General features: G+C 41.5%; 2 protein-coding genes across 6 annotated transcripts in view; one reads left to right on the top strand and one right to left on the bottom strand.

Annotated features, from left to right (window-relative positions):
• AP4S1 (adaptor related protein complex 4 subunit sigma 1) overlaps positions 1–5,835 on the bottom strand; it is a 57,476-nt gene extending 51,641 nt beyond the window's left edge. Inside the window, exon 1 of one of the 4 annotated variants that reach the window (XM_054689683.1) lies at positions 5,572–5,835. The gene's annotated coding sequence lies outside the window, so the exon portion shown is untranslated. The remainder of the gene's footprint in view (positions 1–5,571) is intronic. The other 3 variants (XM_037503180.2, XM_037503179.2, XM_037503178.2) reach the window with 3 other exon arrangements.
• STRN3 (striatin 3) overlaps positions 5,173–24,190 on the top strand; it is an 83,334-nt gene continuing 64,316 nt past the window's right edge. For both annotated transcript variants that reach the window (XM_054689666.1, XM_054689672.1), the window contains exon 1: positions 5,173–5,469. In XM_054689666.1, the coding sequence (XP_054545641.1) occupies positions 5,188–5,469 (282 nt within the window). In that variant the 5' untranslated portion in view covers positions 5,173–5,187. The remainder of the gene's footprint in view (positions 5,470–24,190) is intronic.

Raw genomic sequence — 24,190 nt, 5'->3', positions numbered from 1 at the left:
CATATATTTCTATAATTTTCTTAGCCATAGGCAATTACTGTAATGAGGAGCAGATATCTGATCTTATTTGGCAGGTTAAGCCATGGTGCACATCAAAGGTGCCTCCTTCTCTGTTCCATCTGCATTATAAAGATTGCACCTTTGGTTTTTGAACATATGCCAGCTCTTCTCAATGATCGTCCTCTGAGCACTGATATTCATTTGTTCATGTATTTATAAATGTAAACAATATGTAACTTCCCCAAGTGACTAAGTAACCCCCCAACTACCTAAAAAAAGGATTTCAAACATGCAAATGATTTGGAAACCAGAGTCAATAGTAATAGGACAACAGGATACAGAATAATGAAGGGAGATTTTGTTTCTTGTTTCCAAACACACATACTCACTCACTGATGTAAGAGAACCACTTCCTATTCTACTAAGGACTTGAGAAATTTACCAAGAACTCCTATCTCAGCTTCTGCACATCCCTTGATCCTTCCCCCAAGAGTACTTGTCACATCTTTTTAGATGACGCGAAGAGATGACTTTGTGAACCAGTATGAGCTCTTTGTTAGAAGGACGCTAGGTACAAAGTCAGCAAAGTATAAAACTGGCTGTTCAGGTGAGTAATTACAGAGTCATGCAGTTCTTTAAGGCAGGGTCTAAAACTCTTTGTATATCAGGTATTGCAATAAATAGGACAAAGGCATCTGAGTGTTAACCACCCTTAATATTTTGAAGCCTGGAATTCCTTAATGTACTTTTGCTGCCATAATATAGGGCCATAAAATATATTAATTTTGGGCCTCCTTGGTGGTGCAGGCGGTTGAGCGCCACACTGTGAAACTGTCATATAAAATAATTTTTTGGTTGGCTAGAATAAGCATTTATGTGTCTAAGCTTAGCTAATGGGAAGTTGTAAAAAAAACTTAAAATTCTAAACTGATTAGGATAAAAAAGATCGAAACAGGCATTCTTCATCCCCTTTACACCTCTCCTCCTCCCCCCATACACCCAATGACAGGATTTTCCCTTTATTAATTGAAATACAGAAAAGGCATAGGGGAGTCCAGGGAAGTAACACTATAAACTGGCATTCTTTTCTTTTTTTTTAAGATTTATTTTATTTATTTTTGCATACAAAAGCTGGGGTGTAGGCCAGAGGTGTGCAAGGTGAGAGGATTCACCAGAGACAGAGCGGGGAGCAGAACAGGCAGATTTACTGAAATACACTGCTGAGGGGAGCAGTGGGTGAGACAGGAGAGGTCTGCTGCACCATGTAGGTTAGCTCCCTGGCTGGGTATAGAATTTGTGCTACTGTGGCTGGTGATAGCTTGATAGTGCTGAGACTTAACCCCTTGCGCCACCAGGGAGACCCCCAAGCAGGCATTCTTGAAGATCAACATTAGTACATTGAAATTGAAACAGTGAGTGCAGTAGGGATGAATAAGACTAGTGAAATAGGGCAGAATACAAAATACAGAATAAATAGTAAGTTTTAATATTTTTTTAATATTTAAATTTTAAAAAAAGATTTATTTATTTATTTATTTATTTATTTATTTATTTATTTATTTATTTATTTATACAAGCACTGGGTACAGTCAGAAGCGCAGGAGGGTGAGAAAATTCACCAGAGCCAGAGCGGAGAACAGGCAGACTGACGAAGTACACTTCTGAGAGGAGCAGCGGACGGCAGGAGTGGTCTGCGTGCCATGTGGGACCCTAGCCCAGAGGCCGGGGATGGAACCAGCGCTGTGGAGGCTGCAGACAGCTTCGCAACCCAGTGCTCAACCACTGTGCCACCAGGGAGGTCCTAGTTCAACCACTGCGCCACTGGGGAGGCCCTAAATAGTAAGTTTTAAAGGAGAGACTGAAGAGAGGAAATGAATGACTCAGTCATAGTTTAGGGAGGGGGTTCCAGTTAGGCGAGTTGTAGATGATAAAATGGCCCGGGAAAGCTTATTATCTACAGAGGACTAGATTCTAGAAGCTCACTGCAAAGTGTCCTCAGGAATCATGGATGCAAAGCATACATCATTAAGTGTAAAAAATATCCTCTCAACATAGAGAGAAAATCTTGGTGACCTTTATGTTTAATACTCAGCTGTTCTGGTCACTGAACCATAACAGATGGTTGGTATAATGGTAGCAGAAGCTAATAGAAATGATTGAGGTAAAGGGAAAAAATTCATATTAGTTTCATTTTAAGTTACTTATCAAACACTTCTTACTGGTTTTCACCGCCCTAGACATTGTGAACAAGAGGAGCACTGGTTCTGCCTCTATAGGAGGCTGCAAACCTCCTAAATGACTCTATGATCTGGAAGAACATGGCAAAAGAATGTGTTATTGACTTATATAAAACCATTTTTAAAGCAAAATGGTTTTATAAAACCATTTTAAAGACATGTTCAATTGAAATTCCTCAAACAGGGAGGATACATGAAGTTTTAAACAAGAGTTTTAAAACAGATCTGGACAAGATATTGAGGAAGTCCAAATGGTTGGCGCCAAGTCATTTACTTAAAACCAGTCTGTAAAATCTGTGAGGGGCAGGGATTGTTTGGATCACAGTGAATAACCAGGGATTAGCAGAATATCTGAAAAAGAGTAGCCAATTGAGAAATTAAAAATAAGTGAAGATCTCCAGGAGCTGATATATGTACAGGTCTTCCTTTCAGAGTGTTTAGTATGAGTGTCAGTGATCAGTATATACATACACCTTTTAAATACAATGTAATGTTAAGTATTAGGAGATAAACAGGGATCATTGGGATACAATCTCTATGAATTATAATTCAGGGATCTGGAAGGCTTCTTGGAGGAAGTAATACTTGAGCTGAGTTTTGAAGACAGGAAGAAAAGGCAATGGGCACAGTGTATCAAATCACTGTGGAACAAAACAGCATTATGTATTTGAGGAACCAAAAGCAGTGTAGTCTGGTTGGAGAGAAAATGGGCCGGCATGATGGTGTGATGGTGGAGTAGTTGTTGGGGGCGATCTAGAATTTGTAGGACCTTATATGCTATGCCGGGACATGATCAGATCTGCCTTTAAAGGAGATTCGGCCATCAGTGGTAGTGGTTTAAGTGGGGAAAGAGTAAAGATGGGAAACTTTAAAGAGTGAAGATAATGGAAGAAATATGATAGAGGTTACTGAGAAAGGGACTGGAGCCAGGGACTATAGTTTGGATGTGGTGCCATTTAGAAGAAATGGAGTAATTTCTTTTGAAGGTGGATGGGGAGGAAAAAAAAGTCTTATAAATCCATTCTACTTGAACTAAGGTGCCAGTGGGAATGTAAGTGACCACATTTGTCTTCCTCTGATGCCAATATCATGGAGGTCGCCCACACCCCTCACAAATGTGTTTTGGTGTATATGGGTATTGAAGCAGAATAGTTCTTAACTTTTGAGGTGCTATAAACCCCTTAAAAGGACATAACTAACAGTTGTATGTTGGTTGCTGTAAAACGCAGAACTGTACTTTAACAATATGGAGTAACAGTTCATAATACTGTGACATAAGACCTCAATTCATGTGTAAAAAACCCATGGCAGCATGAGTACCAAGTGCAATCCACTCTCATTAAGAGTAAAGCAGGGTCTTCCTGGTGGCGCAAGGGGGTAAGACGCAATCTATGGAGCCGTGTGTAGCCACTGTAGCACGAGTTCAGTCCCCCGGGGAGCCACGCACATGGCGCAGCAGACCTCTGTCTCACCCGCTGCTCCCCCTCAGCAGTGTGTTTCGGTCAGTCTGCCTGTTCTGTTCCCCACTCTGTCTCTGGTGAACCCTCTCACCCCCAGCACCTCTGGCCTGTACCCCAGTTCTCCTATGCATAAATAAAATCTTAAAAAAAAAAAAAAAAAAGAGTAAAGCAGACATGAGGAGAAGTTATCTTCTTGAAAACACACCAAGCGGTCGAGTATATGCCATAGCGGAAATTTAATTGGCAGTGAAAAATTCTTTTTTGTGAAATATTAGTCAGTCAAACAACATTTAATGACCAGGAAACTATCTTCACTCTTTCATCTCGGAGTGTTAGTTGTATTCACGGTGCTTTTATTTCCTATTTCCATCAAAACACTCTGCTATCACTATCAATATTTGTGAGCTCAATCACGTTTAAAACATCAAATTGTTCCTCTAACCCTTCTTCGAAGCTATTTTTCTCCCTCTATTATCAAGATCTTGTATTTCATTACCTCCCCTTTCCTCCCAATGGGGCGGGAGGGTAAAAAACCCCCAAACCAATCGCTCCTGGTCCCCTCCCCAAAGCCAAAAACATCCACCATCCCAGACCAGGAAAGAAGAGAGGAAGGAAAGTGACTGCGACGAGTGACCGCAAGCATGGGACGGAGACCAAAGCCCCGGCTCGAAACGGAGACGGGGAATAAACCACCACATCCGGAAGGTCCTGGGCTACTTGCTAAAATAGAAACTCCCCAAAATCCCAGGAGGAACTGGAGCTAAGAAACGGGAGAAAGAGCGAGTGACAGGCAGAGAAAAAGGCCCGACCCTGGGGACCGCCAGAAACACGCAAGGAATGCGAAAGAAACGTCAGGAATCCGCGACCAGCTGCGGTCGCCCAAAACCCCCGGGCCGATGAAAGCCCAGCCCGGAGGCCCGGGACGCCGCTCAGACCCTTGCTTGGCGAATGGCCAGAGCGAGGGAAGTGAACGTGGAAAGTAGAGAAGGACTCGCTCCCCAAAGTCGGAGCCGGAGCACCAGAGTCTGGGGCCCGTCGCTCGCCGCCCGGAGGGGCTAGAAGGGCGGACCGGCGCGCCCTCCCCGCCCCGTAACGGCGCTCCCGACGGCGTCCACAGTGCGCCTGCGTAGGGCGAGGCCGGCTTCTATTTGGCTACTGGGTGTACGGCGGTAGCGGCGTTCTCTACCCGGCATGCTGCGCGGGAGCGCGACGGCCCTACGTCTCGCCCCTTCCCAACCCTGCCCCCCTCCCCTCCCGCCGCGGCCCCCCCCCTTCCCCTAAAGTAGTGAGACGGGCAGATGGAGGAGGGACTGTAATGGCGGCGGCCGGCGGCTCCCTGCTCTGACCCACGGCAGGCGCAGAGCAGCGACCCCCACCTCGCCCCTCTCCCAGGCCGCCTCCGCCCCGCCGCCAGCGCGGGGTCACCCTCCCCGGCCCTTCCCCCAGCCATCGGCGTCTCGCCCTGCGCCCCGGCCGGGGCCCCACACACAATGGACGAGCTCGCCGGCGGCGGTGGCGGCGGCCCGGGGATGGCGGCCCCTCCACGGCAGCAGCAGGGACCGGGGGGGAACATGAGCCTTTCTCCAGGGGGAAATGGAGCGGCGGGAGTAGGGGGTCCTCCGGCCGCCGAGGGAGCGGGTCCCGCGGCAGGCCCCGAGCTGTCCCGGCCGCAGCAGTACACTATCCCGGGGATCCTGCACTACATCCAGCACGAGTGGGCTCGGTTCGAGATGGAGCGGGCGCACTGGGAGGTGGAGCGGGCCGAACTGCAGGTACCTCGCTGGGGTCGGTGTACGGGACGGCTGTGGCGGGGGGGTGGGGCTAGGAGCCCCTCAGCCGGAGCCCGCGACCTTGGGAGGCCCGGAGGAACCTACCTGTGCGACTCGGGGGGCGATGGTTCTGGCGACGGCTCTTCCCAGAGTCCCCCTCCCCCTTTCTCTCAGCAGCTTGTTCCCCAATTCTCACTAGCTGCGCGGTGCAGCCTTCCTTGGGGCAGCCATTTTGGCTTTTAGTATGGCGTCTGCGGGGGCTCCTCCGGAGGCTGCCTGCCACGGCCTCCGGAGCGGAGGGCTGAGCTCCGCCGTGGGTTTGTCCGGCGTGTGCTGCCGGACACCGCGTTTGATTCCGTTGATGCCTCCTGAAATGGAGACCCCAGGAGAGGCACTGGAATGGGCACCTTACCACCCTTTCCCGGATCACCCCCGTTTCCGATTTGGCACTTCTGGCCCCCTCCCCCGGAGTTGGTACGCACTTGCCCCTTGACAGCCACGCTACTTGCCAGGGCTGCCTCTTGCTAGTACAATGGCTTGCTGCTCACCTGTGAAGTTTTCACTTCCCGGCGCTAACTTTACCTTAAGCTACCTTACCGTTCCTTTCAGTTCTTTCCTTAGGGATAGACTCATCAACGTTTCTCTGTCCTAAATTTTTCTTTCAAGAGTATCCTTCACCAGGCCTCCCCCTACTCCGTATCTTTTGCTCTTTAAAAGCCAAATCATACTGTCTGTGCTGTTTTTATGAAAGGACTGAGATAACATATCAGCTTCATGAACTTGTCTCACGTTACTAACTCAGGCATGTAAAACAAAGTTAACTGTTCTCAGGACCCTTTCTAATTGAGTCCGACTCTGTTCCTTAAAGGTGAAACTTTTGTAGGCTGGCTTACATAACTTTTGGAAGGTGCTGGTAGTGTAAGGACTCATGATTCGGAATTGAGAATGGTTGCATCTTTTAAAAGTATTCAACTTTTTGGTTACTTGTGTTTATTTTTAAAGTCTTTCCAGGGCATATTTAGGCTTAGAAGAAAAAAAGCATGCACTAAATATTGTTGCACCTGTTCTTTACACTTGTGTATATTTAGAATGTAAGTAGTATTGTTTGCTGACATACATGCTTGGAAAATGTAGTGTTGAAACAAGTAAGATTGGATTTAGAAAGGATGTCTTCAAATATCTCTTCAGTTTGACAGTGAGCTAGCAAACTTTCGACACTACAGAGTAAAGTTCAACTTAAAAATAGGGTGAATACTTACTTAATTTGACACAGTCTTGAAAAAGTTAATTATAAATTAACACTTGTTAGTCAATTCAATGTTTTAGAATTGTGCTTTGATAAACTACTGGACTTTTAAAAATAAAGCTTCAAAATGCTTATGTTAAAATCTCTTGTTTCTTTTAACTTGTGTAAAGTCAGCTCTTAAATTTCTGGGACTTCCAGTTTTGCTATACAACTTTTTACACCATATTGTAAATTTAATAATCGGGTTGAAAGAAATTTGTAAAGCAGTCTTAAAAATTGCACTTACAAAAGCACTTACTTGGGCTCAGTAAATAATACTGAACTTCACCAATCCCTGAGCCAGTATCTGTGACCTTTGAACTGTTGTAGGAAAGATTGTATTTTACCACTTTTTGCCTTCGCAAATTGTTTTAGTCCTTCATAAGCCTCACTAATGTCAGTAGCTGAGAAATGTCTTGTGTTTACATCAGGAAAATTACATGCAAAACGAGGTCATATTGTCTGTCCTAGTCCTTGTTTTCTAAGTCTTTTGGCAACAGCAGAAGTCTTTTAAGAAATATTCTTTTGCTTTTTTGCTTTCAATTGATCTGTTGGCATACTAGTTCTTATACAGCCATTCTAAGCTTTTATTGTTTGCTTATTTTGAAGCAGTTCTACCAATTTTTTTCCTAGGGATTTTCATTATTTCATGCTGATTCTTTTAGAATAGTGTTTTATTATTGTGTTTGTGTTTTTCTATTTTTCTAAAATGTTTTATTGCATCAGTTAATAAAGTTTCAGGTTTGCTTCTTGAATACTGAAATTGCTTTCATGTCTTTAGTAAAATTGCGTGTGATGTGTATATTAAAAAATGTATGTGTTGAATAAAAAATTTATGCGTTTAAGTGAATCACAGGTTTTAATTTTAAACTTATTTTTAAGAAAGATACCATAGAACTAAGACCACTTAAATATTATTGTATACAGCCTTGAATATACTATTCATCTACATATATATTTTAAGTGTTCAACAGTAAAACTATTCAGTAATGAGTATGAAGAAGCTAAGGTATTTTAATTTTAATGTGAAATTTCAGTATGAAATTACGTTTTTCCTGACTTCTGGGAATGATTTTTAATTGTAACTTTTCACTACGCTCCTGTCCTTTGTAAAAGGCTTTTGGGGTAGAGGTCTGTCTTGGAAACTTGTAACTAAACCAAAGGATCATTTCTTAAAAGCTTTTTTATTTTTGTGGTGGTTCCTTGTCTTGGACTTGGTAAAACATTGTTAGTAAGGCTGTAAAACAGTTATTTCCAAATAACAGTGCGAGTAGGTTTCCCCCTCATCCTCCAAAAGATTGGATTGATTTGGTCTAGGCTTGGAAAAATGGAGTGTTTGTGGGGTTTTGACAGTTCATGTTGTGTAAAAATTACAATTGCTGGGCCTCCCCGGTGGCGCAGCGGTTGAGCGCTGGGTTGCGAAGCTGCCCGCAGCCTCTGCGGCGCCGGTTCGATCCCCGGCTGCTCCCCGGCCACCAGAGGAGGGTCCCACATGGCGCGCAGACCTCTCCTGCCGCCCGCTGCTCCCCTCAGCAGTGTACTTCGGTCCTTCTGCCTGCTCTGCTCCCCGCTCTGGCTCTGGTGAATTCTCTCACCCTCCTGTGCTTCTGACTGTACCCAGTGCATGTATGAACGAAACAAACGAACAAACAAACAAATAAATAAATAAAACATGCCTCTATTAAAAAAAAAAAAAAAAAAGCGTTTCTCAAAAAAAAAAAAAATTACAATTGCCATTTAATCAGCACTACAGCCTCATGAAGAGGGTATCATTCCTTTTATATAGATGAGGCAAATTTAGGTTAAATATCTGCCAAGGTCACCCAGCTATTAAGGGTTGTCGTTGAGATTTGAACCCAGGTTTATCTGAGTTCAAAGCCTGTGCTATTCTTGTAACCACTGTTACACTGTTATCTTAGCCTTTTTCATAGAAATAGGTTGTGACTTATAATTCTTTGCCTCTCACTAAGTGTCATGCCCTCTTTTGTGCATTTCAGCAAAGTATAGTGGGCCCCCCACTATATTACAAATATGTACTGATATTTTTCATGTTTTGGTATGTAGTAATTTCTTAACAAATTTTTTTAAAAAATGAATGGTTACCCTAATGAATAAGTATTGCAAAGCCCTAACTTCAAGAGCTGCTGACACCACAAAAGACAGCTCTTTGTACCTTCTAAAAGAAAACTTCTCATCACCTACGTGGTCTTGCCGCAAAATGTTTGTATACACAGAATGTTTGTTTGCCAACTATGAAAATATGACATAGAAAATGTAGTCCTGCAATTTGTATTGAAAACCATTAATTCTCTAGCAAATTTAAATTTTTAGTGTTTGTGTTTGCACACTCTGGTATACAGATAAGACATAACATTATGTGTTGCCATTTGAAGATCTTAGTTAATAAGAGGTATTTTACTTAGCTATAATGTAATTTTTCCACTTTTTTTCCCTTAAACATCCTTTTATTCAGTTCATCTCAAATGCCTTCCTCTTACCCCAACAAAACACCCAATTTACTCATTCACCTTTATTCCCTTTTAATGTTAACATCATCTTTCCCATCACTAGTTGCTAGAAAGATCGGTGATACTCCCCATATATGTTGACTCTTGAGTTTTATTGATTGCAGTATAATTATTCAGTGAATATATTTGAGTACTACTTTTAGTGTTTGTACCGAGCAAATGAAATGTGATAAATCAGAATTTAATAAGAGGCTGAGAAAATGAATGGTGAGGGCAACCTGTGTATGAAGTTTCCACTAGATAATGTTTACTGAGCACTTTCTCTCTGCCCAGCCTTAATACATGTCTTAGTCCTCATTTAATTCTCATAAAGTCCTTAGGGGGTAAGTATACTTTTAGATTTGAGGTATAAATACCTAAACATAGGTATTCCAATTTGAAGACAGTATTAGCAGTTCTAAAGCAGGAGAGAGCTTTATTGAAAGTGTGTAAATTGGACTATTAATTATTCAAAAGGAACAGTACTGTGGGGAAGGAAATTGGGGCACTATTTAGTATGGAGAGCCTCAAATCCTAAAATACACTTTAGTTCAGTGATTACTAATTTTGGAGATTTAGTCTCCTTTGAATAAATGACGAAAACTGTGGAGCTTTTCTAGTTAAAAAAAAATTGTGAGTAAAAAATATTGCCTACAATGTACATGAAGCCTAGTTACTGCCTGAGGAAATAGCCCTGACTTAACCTGTGCTTTTCATTTCTTTACTACCACTGGTTTAATGCAGGGGGCTCCTCTGTCTTGAAATTTCTGGAATAATCTGACAGTTTCCCTCTATCTAAGTCCCTGTCAAAGTTTATCCTCAATATTGTTAATATGTTTGTATTACGTATATCCTTGCTTTAATTTTTTTTATTATGGAGAGTTTTAAAAATGTTCAAAAATAATGTGTCTTTGATCTCCCACCTGTCATTCACCATAAACAATATCAGCTCACGACCAGTCTTATTTTACTTAATGTCTATCCACTTCTTACCCATTCCAAGTTATTCGAAGCAAATTCTAGAATAATACAATTTTGCCTCTCAATATTTCAGTATGTACTTTAAAGATAAGGACTTTAAAATCATTATTATAGTTGTATACGAAATTGTTAAGAAAAATGAACAACTCCTTAGTGTTCCCAAATATCTACTATTTAAATTTCCAATTTTATGTTATCTTTGGACAGTTTGTTTCAGTCAGGACTCAAATAACACATTGTGATTAAAACACTTTCCAGGGCTTCCTGGTGGCACGGGGATTAAAATTTAGCACTATGGAGCTGTCAGCAGCCAGAGTTCCATCCCTGGCCAGGGAGGTGACCCACAATGGCGCAGCAGACCTCTCCTGTCTTGCCCACTGCTCCCCTCAGCAGTTTATTTCAGTCAATCCGCCTGTTCTGTTCCCTACTCTGTCTCTGGTGAATCCTTCCCCCCCCCCCCCACACACACCTCTGGCCTATATACCCCAGTTCTTGTAAGCATAAATAAATAAATCTTTTTTTTTTTTTTAAGATTTATCTATCTATTTATTTATTTATTTATTTATTTATTTATTTATTTATTTATTTATTTATTTGTGCATGCACTGGGTACAGTCAGAAGCTCCGGAGGGTGAGAGAATTCACCAGAGCCAGAGCGGGGAGCAGAGCAGGCAGAAGGACCGAAGTACACTGCTGAGGGGAGCAGCGGGTGGCAGGAGAGGTCTGCGCGCCATGTGGGACCCTCCTCCGGGGAGCAGCCAGGGATCGAACAGGTGCTGCAGAGGCTGCGGGCAGCTTCGCAACCCAGCGCTCAACCGCTGCACCACTGGGGAGGCCCATAAATAAATAAATCTTAAAAAAAAAAAAAAAAACCCTTTCCATATTTCTTTTTCTTTTTTTTTTTAAGATTTATTTATACAATATTTATACAAGCACTGGGTACAGTCAGAAGCGCGGGAGGGTGAGAGAATTCACTGAGCCAGAGCGGGGAGCAGAACAGGCAGAAGGACCAAAGTACACTGCTGAGGGGAGCAGCGAGCGGCAGAAGAGTTCTGCGCGCCATGTGGGACCCTCGCCTGGCTGCCGGGGATCGAACCGGTGCTGCAAAGGCTGTGGGCAGCTTCGCAACCCAGTGCTCAACCGCTGCACCACTGGGGAGGCCCCCTTTCCATATTTCTTTATCTTGCATTTGTTGTTGGAGAATTCAGGTCACTCGCCCCAGAGTATACCTTTTACAGAGTGCTTCCCAGTGGTATAGTTTAACATGTTTTGTTGTCTTGTTTTCCCTGTAACAAGATTAATTGTATCTAGGGGCACAATCAGAATTGGTTTATTTTCTTTTGGTGGGGGAGAGGACAGGTGGCAAGACTAGTTCATAGCTGGTGGTGAGGTCCTCTGTTAGAAGGCACAAAGGGTTGTCTTTGGTGTCAGCAGCTATTGATGTTAGTGCTTTGCAACTTCCAATCACTAGGGCAACCTTTAGGTTTTGATTTTTTTTTTTAAGATTTATTTTTATTTATGCATACAAGAACTGAGGTGTAGGCTGGAGGTGGGGGCGGGTGAGAGGATTTCCCAGAAACAAGAGTGGGGAGCAGAACAGGTGGATCTACTGAAATATATTGCTGAGGGGAGCAGTGGGCGAGACAGGAGAGGTCTGCTGCACCATGTGAGTGAGGTCTGCTGCACCATGTGAGTTAGCTCCCTGGCTGGGGATTGAACTCATGCTGCAGTGGCTGGCCATAGCTTGATAGTGCTGAGACTAACCCTTGAGCCATCAAGGAGGCCCACCTTTAGTTTTTTTTTTTTTTAAAAAAAACAAAACTTAAGAAATTAAGATATAGAGGCCTCCCTGGTGGTGCAAACAGTTGAGCACGGTGCTGTGAAGCTGTCTGCAGCCTCTGCAGTGCTGGTTCTATCCCAGCTGGCCGTGGAGCAACCCACATGGCGTGGCAAACCTCTCCTGTCTCACCGCTGCTCCCCTCAGCAGTGTATTTCAGTCAGTCTGCTTGTTCTGCTCCCCGCTGGTGAATCCTCTCACCCTCCCGCACATCTGGCCTGTACCCTGGTTCTTGTATAAAAAAAAATTAAGTTATAATTAATATAATATAAAATTTACCCCTTAAAATAAGTGATTTCTTTGTTTTTTAATGTATTTTTGTGTTGTATAGTCATCATTGTTTAATTTTATAATCTCACTATTTCACAAAAGAACCTTGCTATGTAGCAATTAGTCCCAATTTCCCCTATTTTTTGACAGCTACTATTTTCTGTTTTTATGATAGAAAGAATAATCTGGGGCCTCCCCGTTGGCGCAGCGGTTGAGCGCTGGGTTGCTAGGCTGCCCGCGGCCTCTGCAGCGCCGGTTCGATCCCCGGCTGCTCCCCGGCCACCGGAGGAGGGTCCCACATGGCGCGCAGACCTCTCCTGCCGCCCGCTGCTCCCCTCAGCGGTGTCCTTCGGTCCTTCTGCCTGCTCTGCTCCCCGCTCTGGCTCTGGTGAATTCTCTCACCCTCCCGCGCTTCTGCTGTGCCCGGTGCTTGTATAAATAAATAAATTAATTAATTAAAATACATGCCTCTTTAAAAAAAAAAAAAAAAAAAGAATAATCTACTTTCTATCTCTCTGGATTTGCCTATTCTGAACATTCTTTAAAAATGGAATCACATGGCATGTGGCTTTTTGTGACAGGCTTCTTTCATTTAACAATTCTTTCAAGGTTCATCCATGTTGTGGCATGGGGTAGTACTTTATTCCTTTTGTGGTGGAATAATTTTCTGTCATATGGATTTATGACATTTTGTCTGCCTGTCTGATGAAGGACGTTTGTATGTTTCTATTTTTTGTCTATTATGAATAATGCTGTGAACATTTAGGCATGTTATTGTATGAACATGCCTTTTCACTCCTGGGGTTGTACCTAGGAGTACAGTTGCTGGGTTATGTTCAGCTTTTTGAGGAAATGACAAAATGTTTTTCAAAGCTGTGTACCATTTTACATTTCTATCAACAGTGCAGGAGGATTCCATGGTCACCCTTAGCCCCTACCCTCCTCCCAACTTTGAAATGTTTTTATTAAGGATTGTGTTTTATCAAAAGCCTTCCTTTGAATTTGTTTAAATTTTCTTCTGATTCCAAATTGTCTTTTCTCTGGCCTCTCCTCTCCACCCTATGTGCTGTTTATTTCTCATAGACTTTATGTTTTAAAGGTATTTTAGGTTTATAGCAAAATTAAGCAGAAAGTACAGAATTCTCAAATAATCCCTCCCCAACAAAGCCTTCTCCACCATCAACAGCCCCATCAGTGTGTACATTTGTTACAGTTAATGAATCATCAGCCAATCATTATCAACCAAAATCTGTAGTTTGTGTTAGAATTCACTCTGTCTTTGTACATTCTTTTGGGTTTTGACAAATGTATAATGCCATGTATCCATCTTTATAATTCCTTAATGACATAAGCTATTGAGCATCTTTTTTAAAAAATATTATGCATACAAGAACTGGGGCGTAGGTAATGAGAGGATTCACCAGAGGCAGAGTGGGGAGCAGAATAGGCAGATTGAGTGAAATAACTGCTGAGGGGAGCAGCAAATGAGAAGGGAGAGGTTTGCTGTGTCATGTGAGTATCTCCATGGCTGGGGATCGAACTCATGCTGCAGTGGCTACAGAGAGCTTCATACCTTGCATCTTAACCCCTTGCACCACCAGGGAGGCCCTGTTGAGCATCTTTACATATCCTTATTTGTCATCTATCTTCTTTGGTAAGGTGCATAGTTGGATCTTTTGCTATTTTTAAATTGTGTTTTCTCTGTCTCCTGCCTCCTGACTTTTGCTTTGTTTTGGAATGGAATGTTGTTGGGCCTTGTTGATTTGTGAATAATTATTCAGTAAATGACAGTCGACATTATAATAATGTTAATTATATAAATCTACTTTTAAAAAAGCTACCATAGAAGGTTCTTTTTTTTTTTTTTAGATTTATTTTATTTTATTTATTTATTTATACAAGCATTGGGTACAGTCAGAAGTGCGGGAGGGTAAGAGAATTCACCAGAGCCAAAGCGGGGAGCAAAGCAGGCAGAAGGACCGAAGTACACTGCTGGGGGGAGCAGCGGGCGGCAGGAGAGGTCTGTGCACCATGTGGGACCCTCCTCTGGTTGCCGGGGAGCAGCCGAGGATCGAACTGGTGCTGCAGAGGCTGTGGGCAGCTTTGCAACCCAGCGCTCAACCACTGCGCCACCGGGGAGGCCCCATATAAGGTTCTTAATAACTTAAAGAAATGGCTACTGAACCTTGCTTTCGACTCTCCTTTCAGAAAGGTTGTCAAAAGCAATGATTAAATTTATGTGGAGATACTTGTAAAATTTGTAATTTGTAAGAGTAAAATTTGCGGTATACCCAAATTTAATTACCATGATCACCTGGGATGCTTTAAAAATACAGCTTCTCAGATTCCATTCTTGGTTGTTGTGATATAGTAGTTCAAGTTGTTTTTAAAATGTATACATAGGGCCTTCCTGGTGGTGCAGGTGTTTGAGTGAGCGCCGTGAAGCTGTCCACAGCCTCTGCAGTGCCAGTTCGATCCTCACCAACCTCTGAGATACCACAGCCTCTGCAGTGCCAGTTCGATCCTCACCAACCTCTGAGATACCCACATGGCGTGGCAGACCTCTCCTGTCTCGCCTGCTGCTCCCGTCAGCAGTGTTTTCGGTCAGTCTGCCTGTTCTATTCTTTGTTCTGTCTCTGGTGAATCCTCTCACCCTCCCGCACATCTGGCCTGTACCCCGGTTCTTATAAAAAAAAATAAATCTTAAAAAAAAATCTTTATTCTTAAAAAAAAATAAAATGTATACCTAGTGATAATAATTGTTGATCAAGTTTGGGACCCTGCATGACTAAAAAGCTCTGAATGATTTGGTGTAATCTAAGTTTCTTTCCTCTTTCCTATCAACATTCTCAATTCTTCTGTTGGTATTGTAAGCTTTAGCAATACTAATTCCTTTCTCTGCACTCACAGTGACTTGCCCTTGTGAATACTTAAATTTTGGACTTTTTGTATTTTGTTATTTTCAATTTTTGATTTTCTATTACATTGAAGTCACTTGTTAACAGGAATTTACGGGTTGTGAATATGCAATGAATTTTTGTTGGTTTCAGTTGAAATATTGTATTGAATAGTTTTGATTGCATAGATGAAAGCATTATGTATTCATAAAAAGAAAAATATCACTTATACATTTGAATGCTTTTAGTGTGTTGGGAATTATTCTCATTTTCATACTATATGTAAAAATTATTTCCATTTTAGGGAGAAGGAAACATAACAAAGGGTTAAATAACTTGAACGATATTAAACACTTAATAGGTAATGAAGCCAGGAGCTCATGAGGGCTTTGTGACCAACATGTTACACAACCTTTTTTTTTTTTTTTTTTTTTGTGGGACCCTCGCCGGGGATCGAGCCGGCCGAGCCGGCACTGCAGAGGCTGCGGGCAACCTCGCAACCCAGCGCTCAACCACTGCGCCACCAGGGGAGGCCCAACATGTTATACATCTTAAGGAAGGCCAGTACCTGTTTTCATTGGGCCCATCTTAGTGTAAAGAATTGTGAACAAATGACTGATTAGCTCAGCCTTTTCACTGAAGACTTTTCACTGAAGAAGCATTTAAAACTGTCTAGTGAAATTTTGGATCATCTTTATGTGTTGCATTCACCATCAGCCTGTCTGCCTTTACTTCCACATTGGTACCATATAGATAGATAGATATGAGAATATATACATACATACATACATATATATCTCCCTCCAAGTCTGTCTTTATGGAGATCATTGTAAGCTTCTTATTAAAATACTAGAAGTGACATTTTTACTTTTTTCTAACAACTGCGCAGTATTCTTTGTGGATGGAAATGTTATAGTTGATTTGACTAGTCCACTATTGCTGTAAGATTGTGTTAAATTTTCACATAGCTTTACTGTGTTCTTTCTTAAATGTGCAAGCAGCCAGCCTCACTGCTTCAAAGTAAACTATTGTGATGCTTTTTGCTTTGTTATAATTGTTTTTAGCAGTTATAAAACAATTCTTAAATTTTGTATAATACCTTGTTAATTCATGGTTTGCATTTACTCTGAATTTAAATGAGGATCATGATTGTTTTCAGTTTGAAAACTATTAACCAGGGCTTGGTTTCATTTAAGCTTTGTCTTACTGAAATACTAGAGAATGAAGGAATAAGAAAGACAAAACAAAGAAAAAGATGAAATAGAAAAATAATAGTAGGATAGAGAAGCAGTAGATGATTATAATAATATGCCACTCACAGTGGTATCAGTTAATAAGTGTTTCAGAGTGACTTAAACTAACATTTGTTCTGTTGCTTTTTTTCTAGAGCTTTAAAAAATGCGCCAGATTTCCATAAGCTTGTATTAAAAAAAAGGAGTGGGAGTAGAGATCAGGAATATGAATTTTTATACTTTGAATATATCACTGCAGCCTGGTCACCTCATTCTTAACACAATGAAGTTTATAATTTTATTTATTTATTTATACAATAGCTGGGGTACAGGGCAGAGGCCCGGGACCATGAGAGAATTCACCAGAGACAGTGGGGAGCAGAACAGGTAGACAGACCAAAAGCACTGCTGAGGGGAGCAGCGGGCGCGACAGGAGAGGTCTGCCACACCAAATAGGAATTTCCCTGGCCGGCCGGGAATCGAACCCGCACTGCAGAGGTTATGGACAGCTTCACAGTGCTGTGCTCAACCCGCTGCACCACCAGGGAGGCCCTGAAATTTATAATTTTAAACTTCAATTTGCTTGTGTTTCCCACTTTTAGACTAGATGGGAGGGACCTATTTTTTTTTTTTTAATTCATTGTATACCCAGTGTGACAGTAATGGGCCTGACATGTAATACATATTTGCTAAATAGTTGTTAACTGAGTGAATTTGCTGAGGACATTTCATGAAGCTGTTGGATATGAGAAGCTGAAATGTAATATTTGTAGTACATACATGAAATAGGTATTTTATTAAAATTCATGTGTCAGAAATAAATTATTTCCTTATGTACATAGTGATTATTGAAAAAATAGTTTATCATCAAACAGCTTGTTGAACTTAGTTTTTTGTTTTGTTTTATATCTAGCTCTGTGCATGAAGCAGCAATAGCGGTCACTTTTTGACAAACTCATGTACAGAATCCAGACATTCATAATCTGTCACCCAAGGCATTAGTTAACAGTGAGGATGACTAGGACACAGCACTGTAATCAGTGGGATATAAATCACTTTCGCTGTTGGCTCTCCATTTATTCTTTGTTAAGACATGGTTCACCCAGAAGTAATGACTTTGGTATGTTCAAACCAAGTTACTTCTCATTCCTTGGAAATAATCTTTTCATCACCTTCTTATTCCTCTTAGCACATTCAGTGTATAACATTATATTCTAGGTGTGGGCTGATAACTGGGAGAGATCACCCGCTTGGAATGTCAGGCACCTAGGCCTGAACTGCATGGAATCTTAGGTGAACCCAACCATTTGTGTCTGTGAAGAAAGGTCTGTCATGGACCACACACTACACTGCACCAGAAACTTGAGGCAGAAAATTTCAATAGAAGTAGGAGTAGGGTGTAAATTCTCAGCTTTGGGTTGAATGTCTTTTGCAGCAGTTCTTGCCCTTGATGCCAACATGTGTTCCTGAACTGAAGTTCTCACTTCAACTGCATTTGTCTCTTGTTTTTTCTCAACAGCTTTTGTGGGTTTTGCTCTCTTGCATTTTCTTCAACATGACTGTATTGTGACCTGTGGGATTTCAGGAATATCCTGGCTACTTTCACAGTAAACATGTTTCTGGAGCCTCTGATAAACTATTAATTGGAGGCAAAATTATTAGCAAAGGAAGGATTGTGCCAACTTCATTGTTTTTATTAGACTTGACTTCTGCGGTTGAAGAAACACTTGGTTTATTCTTTCAGTAGGTTCCTAATCAAATGGCATTAACGTGAGAATCACATTCTCATCTAGGTCTTTCTCGAAATTCTCTCTGCTTTTAATTTGAGCATGCCATCTCCAGAAACTTTCAGAGAAAGAGAAAATCTGCAATCATAAGAACTAACTGCAATTTATTTTTTAACTTCCTGAAGTAGTTTTTATTGTTGAGCTGACTTGTCCCTTTCTTCTCTCATTTATATATAAAGCTATGATGAAGACAACCACAATGACAGTAATACTAGTGAACTAGAAACTTGGTAAAATTGAAGTATCCAAGAGGTCAGTCAACTGTGTACTCAGTTTCCAATCCAGCAGCAAAATATAGGACAGCTCACTCTCATGCCCTGTGAATGCTCAAGAAATTCAAATTCCACCCTCGCATTCCTGAACTTAGTATATTTACTAAGTTTATATGTACTAGTTTATCTTTTCCCCTTTTCCTTTTTTTATTGATACCTTTAAAAACTACCAAATATCCTCCTTTACTTAACAACTTATGGTGTAAAATTTTGTGGTTGTATTTAGATTATTTTATAATTTAAATTATTTTATATTTAAATTATTTTAAATTATTTTATAATTTACATTTTAAATATTTTTTTGAAGATTTATTTATGCATACAAGAGCTGGGGTACAGTCCAGAGGTGTGGGGAGTTAGAATATCCATCAAAGACAGAGTGGGGAACAGAACAGGCAGATTGACTGAAGTACACTGCTGAGGGGAGCAGTGGGCGGGACAGGAGAGGTCTGCTGCGCCATGTGGGTTGTTCCCTGGCCAGCCAGAAATCAAGCTTGTGCTGTGGAGGCTGTGGACAACATCATAGTTTGCGTCTTAACCCGTTGTGTCACCAGGGAGGCCCTAGTTTTTAATATAAAACTAACACATTTATATGAAAAAAGTGACTTCTTTTGTAATCTTAATCTTTTAGGATCTTTTCAGAACTTTTTCTATACATATGTAGCAATGAATCTAAACTGGGGCAGTTTTGCTCCATTGGGACATTTTGGCAGTATCTGGTGACATTTTTGCTTATCACAATCATATGGGGTGTAAGCTACTGATGTCTAGTGGATAGAGGTTAAGGATCATTTCATACCCATTTGTGTCCAGTGCCTAGAAAATGCCTAATAATTATTTATTGCAGTAAATAATTATTGAGTGCATATATCAATACAATATTCTCATGCTATAATTTAAAAAAATTCCATTTCAATATACTTAAATTACCTCATTTTTAAAACAGTGTTAAGAGTTACATTTATGAACTGTCATTTCTTAATCTTTCTCAGAACACATAAACCAAATACCAGAAAGCTTATGGCCAAAATAGATTGTCCCCTACCTATTCTGTCTCTATAGCCCAGCTTTCCAAAAGCAGTCATTTTCAATGCTTTGTTGACATTTTCTTCCTTTTTTTTGAAAGATTTATTTATTTATTTATATAAGCACTGGGTACAGTCAGAAGCGCGGGAGGGTGAGAGGATTCACCAGAGCCAGGGCGGGGAGCAGAACAGGCAAAAGGACCGAAGTACACTGCTGAGGGGAGCAGTGGGCTGCAGGAGAGGTCTGCGTGCCATGTGGGTCCCTCGCCCGGCTGCTGGGTATCCAACCTGCGCTGCAGAGGCAGCAGGCAGCTTCGCATCCCAGGGCTCAACTGCTGCACCACCGGGGAGGCCCTTTCTTCCTTACTTTTAATAGAATTATATAACTATTTGTCTTTGGCAATATTAAATATTACCTTTTGACTTACGGTAGCCAAGTTTATCACATCTCTTACATGTGCTTTCATCATACTCTAGTATAGGGAGTAAAATTAGTTAAGTGGTTAGATTTTACATTGTTATGAATGTGTAATTTGTGGATCAGGAAGTATACTGTGAATACTGTGCCTTTTCTGAACATTTTTAGTTTTTCATGTATTTAATTCCTTTCTGTTTTTTGAAAAGTTCCTACAAATCTTTCAAACTCAAACTTCACATTGTTCATCAGTTCTGCTCTTGTATGGAAGGGGGACCATTTACCTTCAAGAGCTATCAGTCCCCTTGCTCTGATCTAAACTTGTTCTACAATTGTTATTCTGAAACTAGTTTGCTATCTTCTTGTTTGGTATAGTGTTACTACTATGAAACTTCTGTCTGCTTATCAGAGTTGGGACACTCCCCCTCGCTGTCTTTAACTGGATCCCATTCTGCCTTCTTTCTTGGCTTAATCCTTCATTTAAATACTTTAATTTCTTGACAAAAGTTAGATAAGAGGTAATTCATTTTAAAAGGGACTGTCTGGGCCTCCCTAGTGGTGTAAGTGGTTAAACAGCTCTCTCTGCAACCTCTGCAGCATTTCTATTCCTGGCCAGCCAGGGAGCAACCCACATGGCGCAGTAGACCTCTCCTGACTCGCCTGCTGCTCTCCTTAGCATTGTATTTCAGTCGGTCTGTCTGCCTGTTGTGCTCCCAACTCTGTCTCTGGTAGATCCTCTCACCCCCGCACCTCTGGCCTGTACCCCAGTTCTTGTATGCATAAATAAATAAATCTTAAAGAAAGAAATAAAAAGGATTGTCTTTTTAAAATGTCTTTTATTAAAGGAACTCTTCTGCACTGTTGGTGGGAGTGCAAACTGGTCCAGCCACTATGGAGAGCTGTGTGGAGATTTCTTGACCTCCTAAACATAGAGCTTCCATATGATCCTGCAATTCCACTCCTAGGTATTTACCCAAAGGACACAGAAACATCAATTCCAAAGAGCACCTGCACCCCTGTGTTTATAGCAGCACTATTTACAATAGCTAAGCTTTGGAAACAACCCAAATGCCCCAAAATAGATGACTGGATCAAGAAGATGTGGTACAGATACACCCTGGAATATTACTCAGCATTCAAAAAAGAGAAACACATGCACTTTGCAGCAACATGGATGGAGCTGGAAGGGATCATGCTCAGCAAAATAAGCCAGAAAGAAAAAGAAAAATACCGGATGGTCTCACTCATAGCAGGAATCTAGAAAACCTAAATAAGGGACCAGGAAAAAGAATAACTATAAGAAAGAAAATATCAAAATCAACAAACAACTATGAACCAGAGACACTCTATGGAGGGTGAGGGGTGGGGAAAGGAGGGATTGGGGTCAAAATAAGGGGGTTGTAATTGTATGGGGAATATAAAAATAAAATTTAAATTAAAAAATATAATGTAAAAAAATAGATAATAATAAAAAAGTCTTTTCTTATATTTGGTTGGTAGAACACCCCCTAAAAAAGGTGGCTATGCCACTCTTCTTTGAGAAGCATTATTGTAGTCGCAAGTCCTTACAGTACTTTTTCTGTTCAAATGATAATGGGTCTGCTGATCTATTTTTCCTTCTGTCTCCTGCTTTTCTCCATATAGCCAGTGTTTTGAGATATTTTCTTTAACTGTATTTTCCAATCCTATTATCTTAAAATTTATAAAAGCATTTTCTTGTCTGAATTTTTTTAAAAACAATGGCATTTGTTTTTAGTCTGTTTTTTTTTTTTTAAGGATAGTAGTTTTTTAATTGTTGATGTTATCTTTTTCTGAATTGTTGGTTTTCTCCGAGTTTCTTTTTTCTTTTGCCTCTTTTTCACATCAACCTTTTCTCAAGTATTGGTGAACATGCACTATCTGCTTATATTTATTTTTTTTTTAAAGATTTATTTATGCATATAAGAACTGGGGTACAGGACAGAGGTGTAGTGGGTGAGAGGATTCACCAGAGACAGAGTGGGGAACAGAACAAGTGGATCGACTGAAATACACTGCTGAGGAGAGCAGCAGATGAGTCAGGAGAGGTCTGCTGTGCCATGTGGGTATCTCCCTGGCTGGGCATGGAACTGGTGCTGCAGCGGCTATGTACAGCTTCATAGGTTGTGTCTTAACCCCTTGCACCACCAGGAAGCCCTATATGTTTAAGAGTGATACTATAAGAGGAAATAGTAGCTATGAGCTTTGCCCCTTTTCTTGAAACTCATCTTCATTTCCATTCTTCAGAATGGCCTGCCCCCCTTTTTTAAAATTCATTAACAGTGTGTTTTTATGTGTTCTAGCTTCCCATAGGTTTGTTTTTCCAAATTTTTTTTTTTTTTTTTTATTTTATAGAGGCATGTTTTATTTATTTATTTATTTTGTTTGTTTGTTTTGTTTATACATGCACTGGGTACAGTCAGAAGCGCGGGAGGGTGAGAGAATTCACCAGAGCCAGAGCGGGGAGCAGAGCAGGCAGAAGGACCGAAGTACACTGCTGAGGGGAGCAGCGGGCCGCAGGAGAGGTCTGCGCGCCATATGGGACCCTCCTCCGGTGGCTGGGGAGCAGCCGGGGATCGAACCGGCGCCACAGTGGCTGCGGGCAGCTTCGCAACCCAGCGCTCAACCGCTGCGCCACCGGGGAGGCCCTGTTTTTCCAAATTTTTAATTGTTTATATGTGATTGGTTCTCTGAGCACAAAATTTTCTTTGAGCTCTCCAGATGACTTCCTGTGTAGACTTCTGTTGCAGAGTGGGGAACAGAACTGGTGGATTGACTGAAATATACTCTGAGGGGAGCAGTGGGCAAGACAGGAGAGGTCTGCCCTCGCATTGTGGGTCAGCTCCCTGGCTGGGGATCGAACTGGTGTTGCAGTGGCTGCAGATAGCTTCATAGTACTGCTACTTTTTTTTTGTTTGTTTTAAGGAGAACTCTTTTGGTTTTTTTTTTTGTTTGTTTGTTTATTTATTTATTTGTACAAGCACTGGGTACAGTCAGAAGCCGGGAGGGTGAGAGTATTCACCAGAGCCAGAGCGGGGAGCAGAGCAGGCAGAAGGACCGAAGTACACTGCTGAGGGGAGCAGCAGGCGGCAGGAGAGGTCTGCGTGCCATGTGGGACCCTCCTCCAGAGGCCGGGAGCAGCCGGGGATCGAACCAGCGCTGCAGAGGCTGCGGGCAGCTTCGCAACCTAGTGCTCAACCGCTGCGCCACCAGGGAGGCCCAGTACTGCTACTAAACCCCCTGCGCCACCAGGGAGGCCCAGATTTTCTTCATGTTTAAGGCCGAATAATACTGTATGCCGACACCACAGTTTGCTTATCTGTTAATTATTTGATGGATGCTTCAATTGCTTTTACCTTTTAGCTATTGTGATTAATGCTGCTAGAACACTGGTGTACATATACCTCCTCAAGACTGCATTCAATTCCTTTAGTATAAATGACTTAATAAAATTGATAAATTTATTACTTGCAGGCTGTAGTCTCTTCGTCTGGTATGGTGCTCTTCTCAAAATCTGAGTACAAGGCATTTCAGTCTTTTTTTTTTTAACTTAATTGACACTTTTTCCCTCTTCCATCTTAACCCCAGAAACCTCACTTCCTTTATTAGTGTCTGCTAATTTATTGTATGTAATGTTGAATTGACTGCTACGTAAACATCCAATTTGTCATTATGACTTGCGCAGTTCTCTTGAACTCCTTCCATTTTGCAGTAAATGACAACATTTTATGTTAATGATGTATAGTATTCCATTGCATAGATATACCACATCTTTTTAATCCAGGACTCTTATCAATGGACTCTTAAATTACTGCCTTGTACAAGCTGTTGTAAATAGTTCTATAGTAATCATTGTAGAGCATATAATGTTTTGAGTTAATGGTTTTACATTCTGATAGATGTGCACAAATGAATTGATGGGCTGTATGGTATTTCTGTTTCTAGTGTTTTGGGGTTTTTTTACATAGAAGAACTGGGGTGTAGGTCATAGGTGAGGGGAGTGAGAGGATACACTGCTAAGGGAAACAATGGGTGAGACAGGAGAGGTCTGCTGCGCCCTATGTGGGTTAGCTCCTTGGCCAGGGATCGAATGCAGGCGGTAGAGGTGATAGCGCTGAGACTTAACCCCTATGTCCAAGGGAGGCCCTCTGCTTTTAGTTTAGTTTTTTTTAAAAAAAAGATTTATTTATGTGTACAA

The sequence above is a fragment of the Talpa occidentalis genome, unplaced genomic scaffold (assembly GCF_014898055.3).
Source record: "Talpa occidentalis isolate TD23 unplaced genomic scaffold, MPIMG_talOcc4v2.1 talOcc4.11, whole genome shotgun sequence".
Classification (NCBI taxonomy): Eukaryota; Metazoa; Chordata; class Mammalia; order Eulipotyphla; family Talpidae; genus Talpa; species Talpa occidentalis.
The sequence above is the reverse complement of the archived record's forward strand: the minus strand, read 5'-3'. Positions and strand labels throughout refer to the sequence as shown.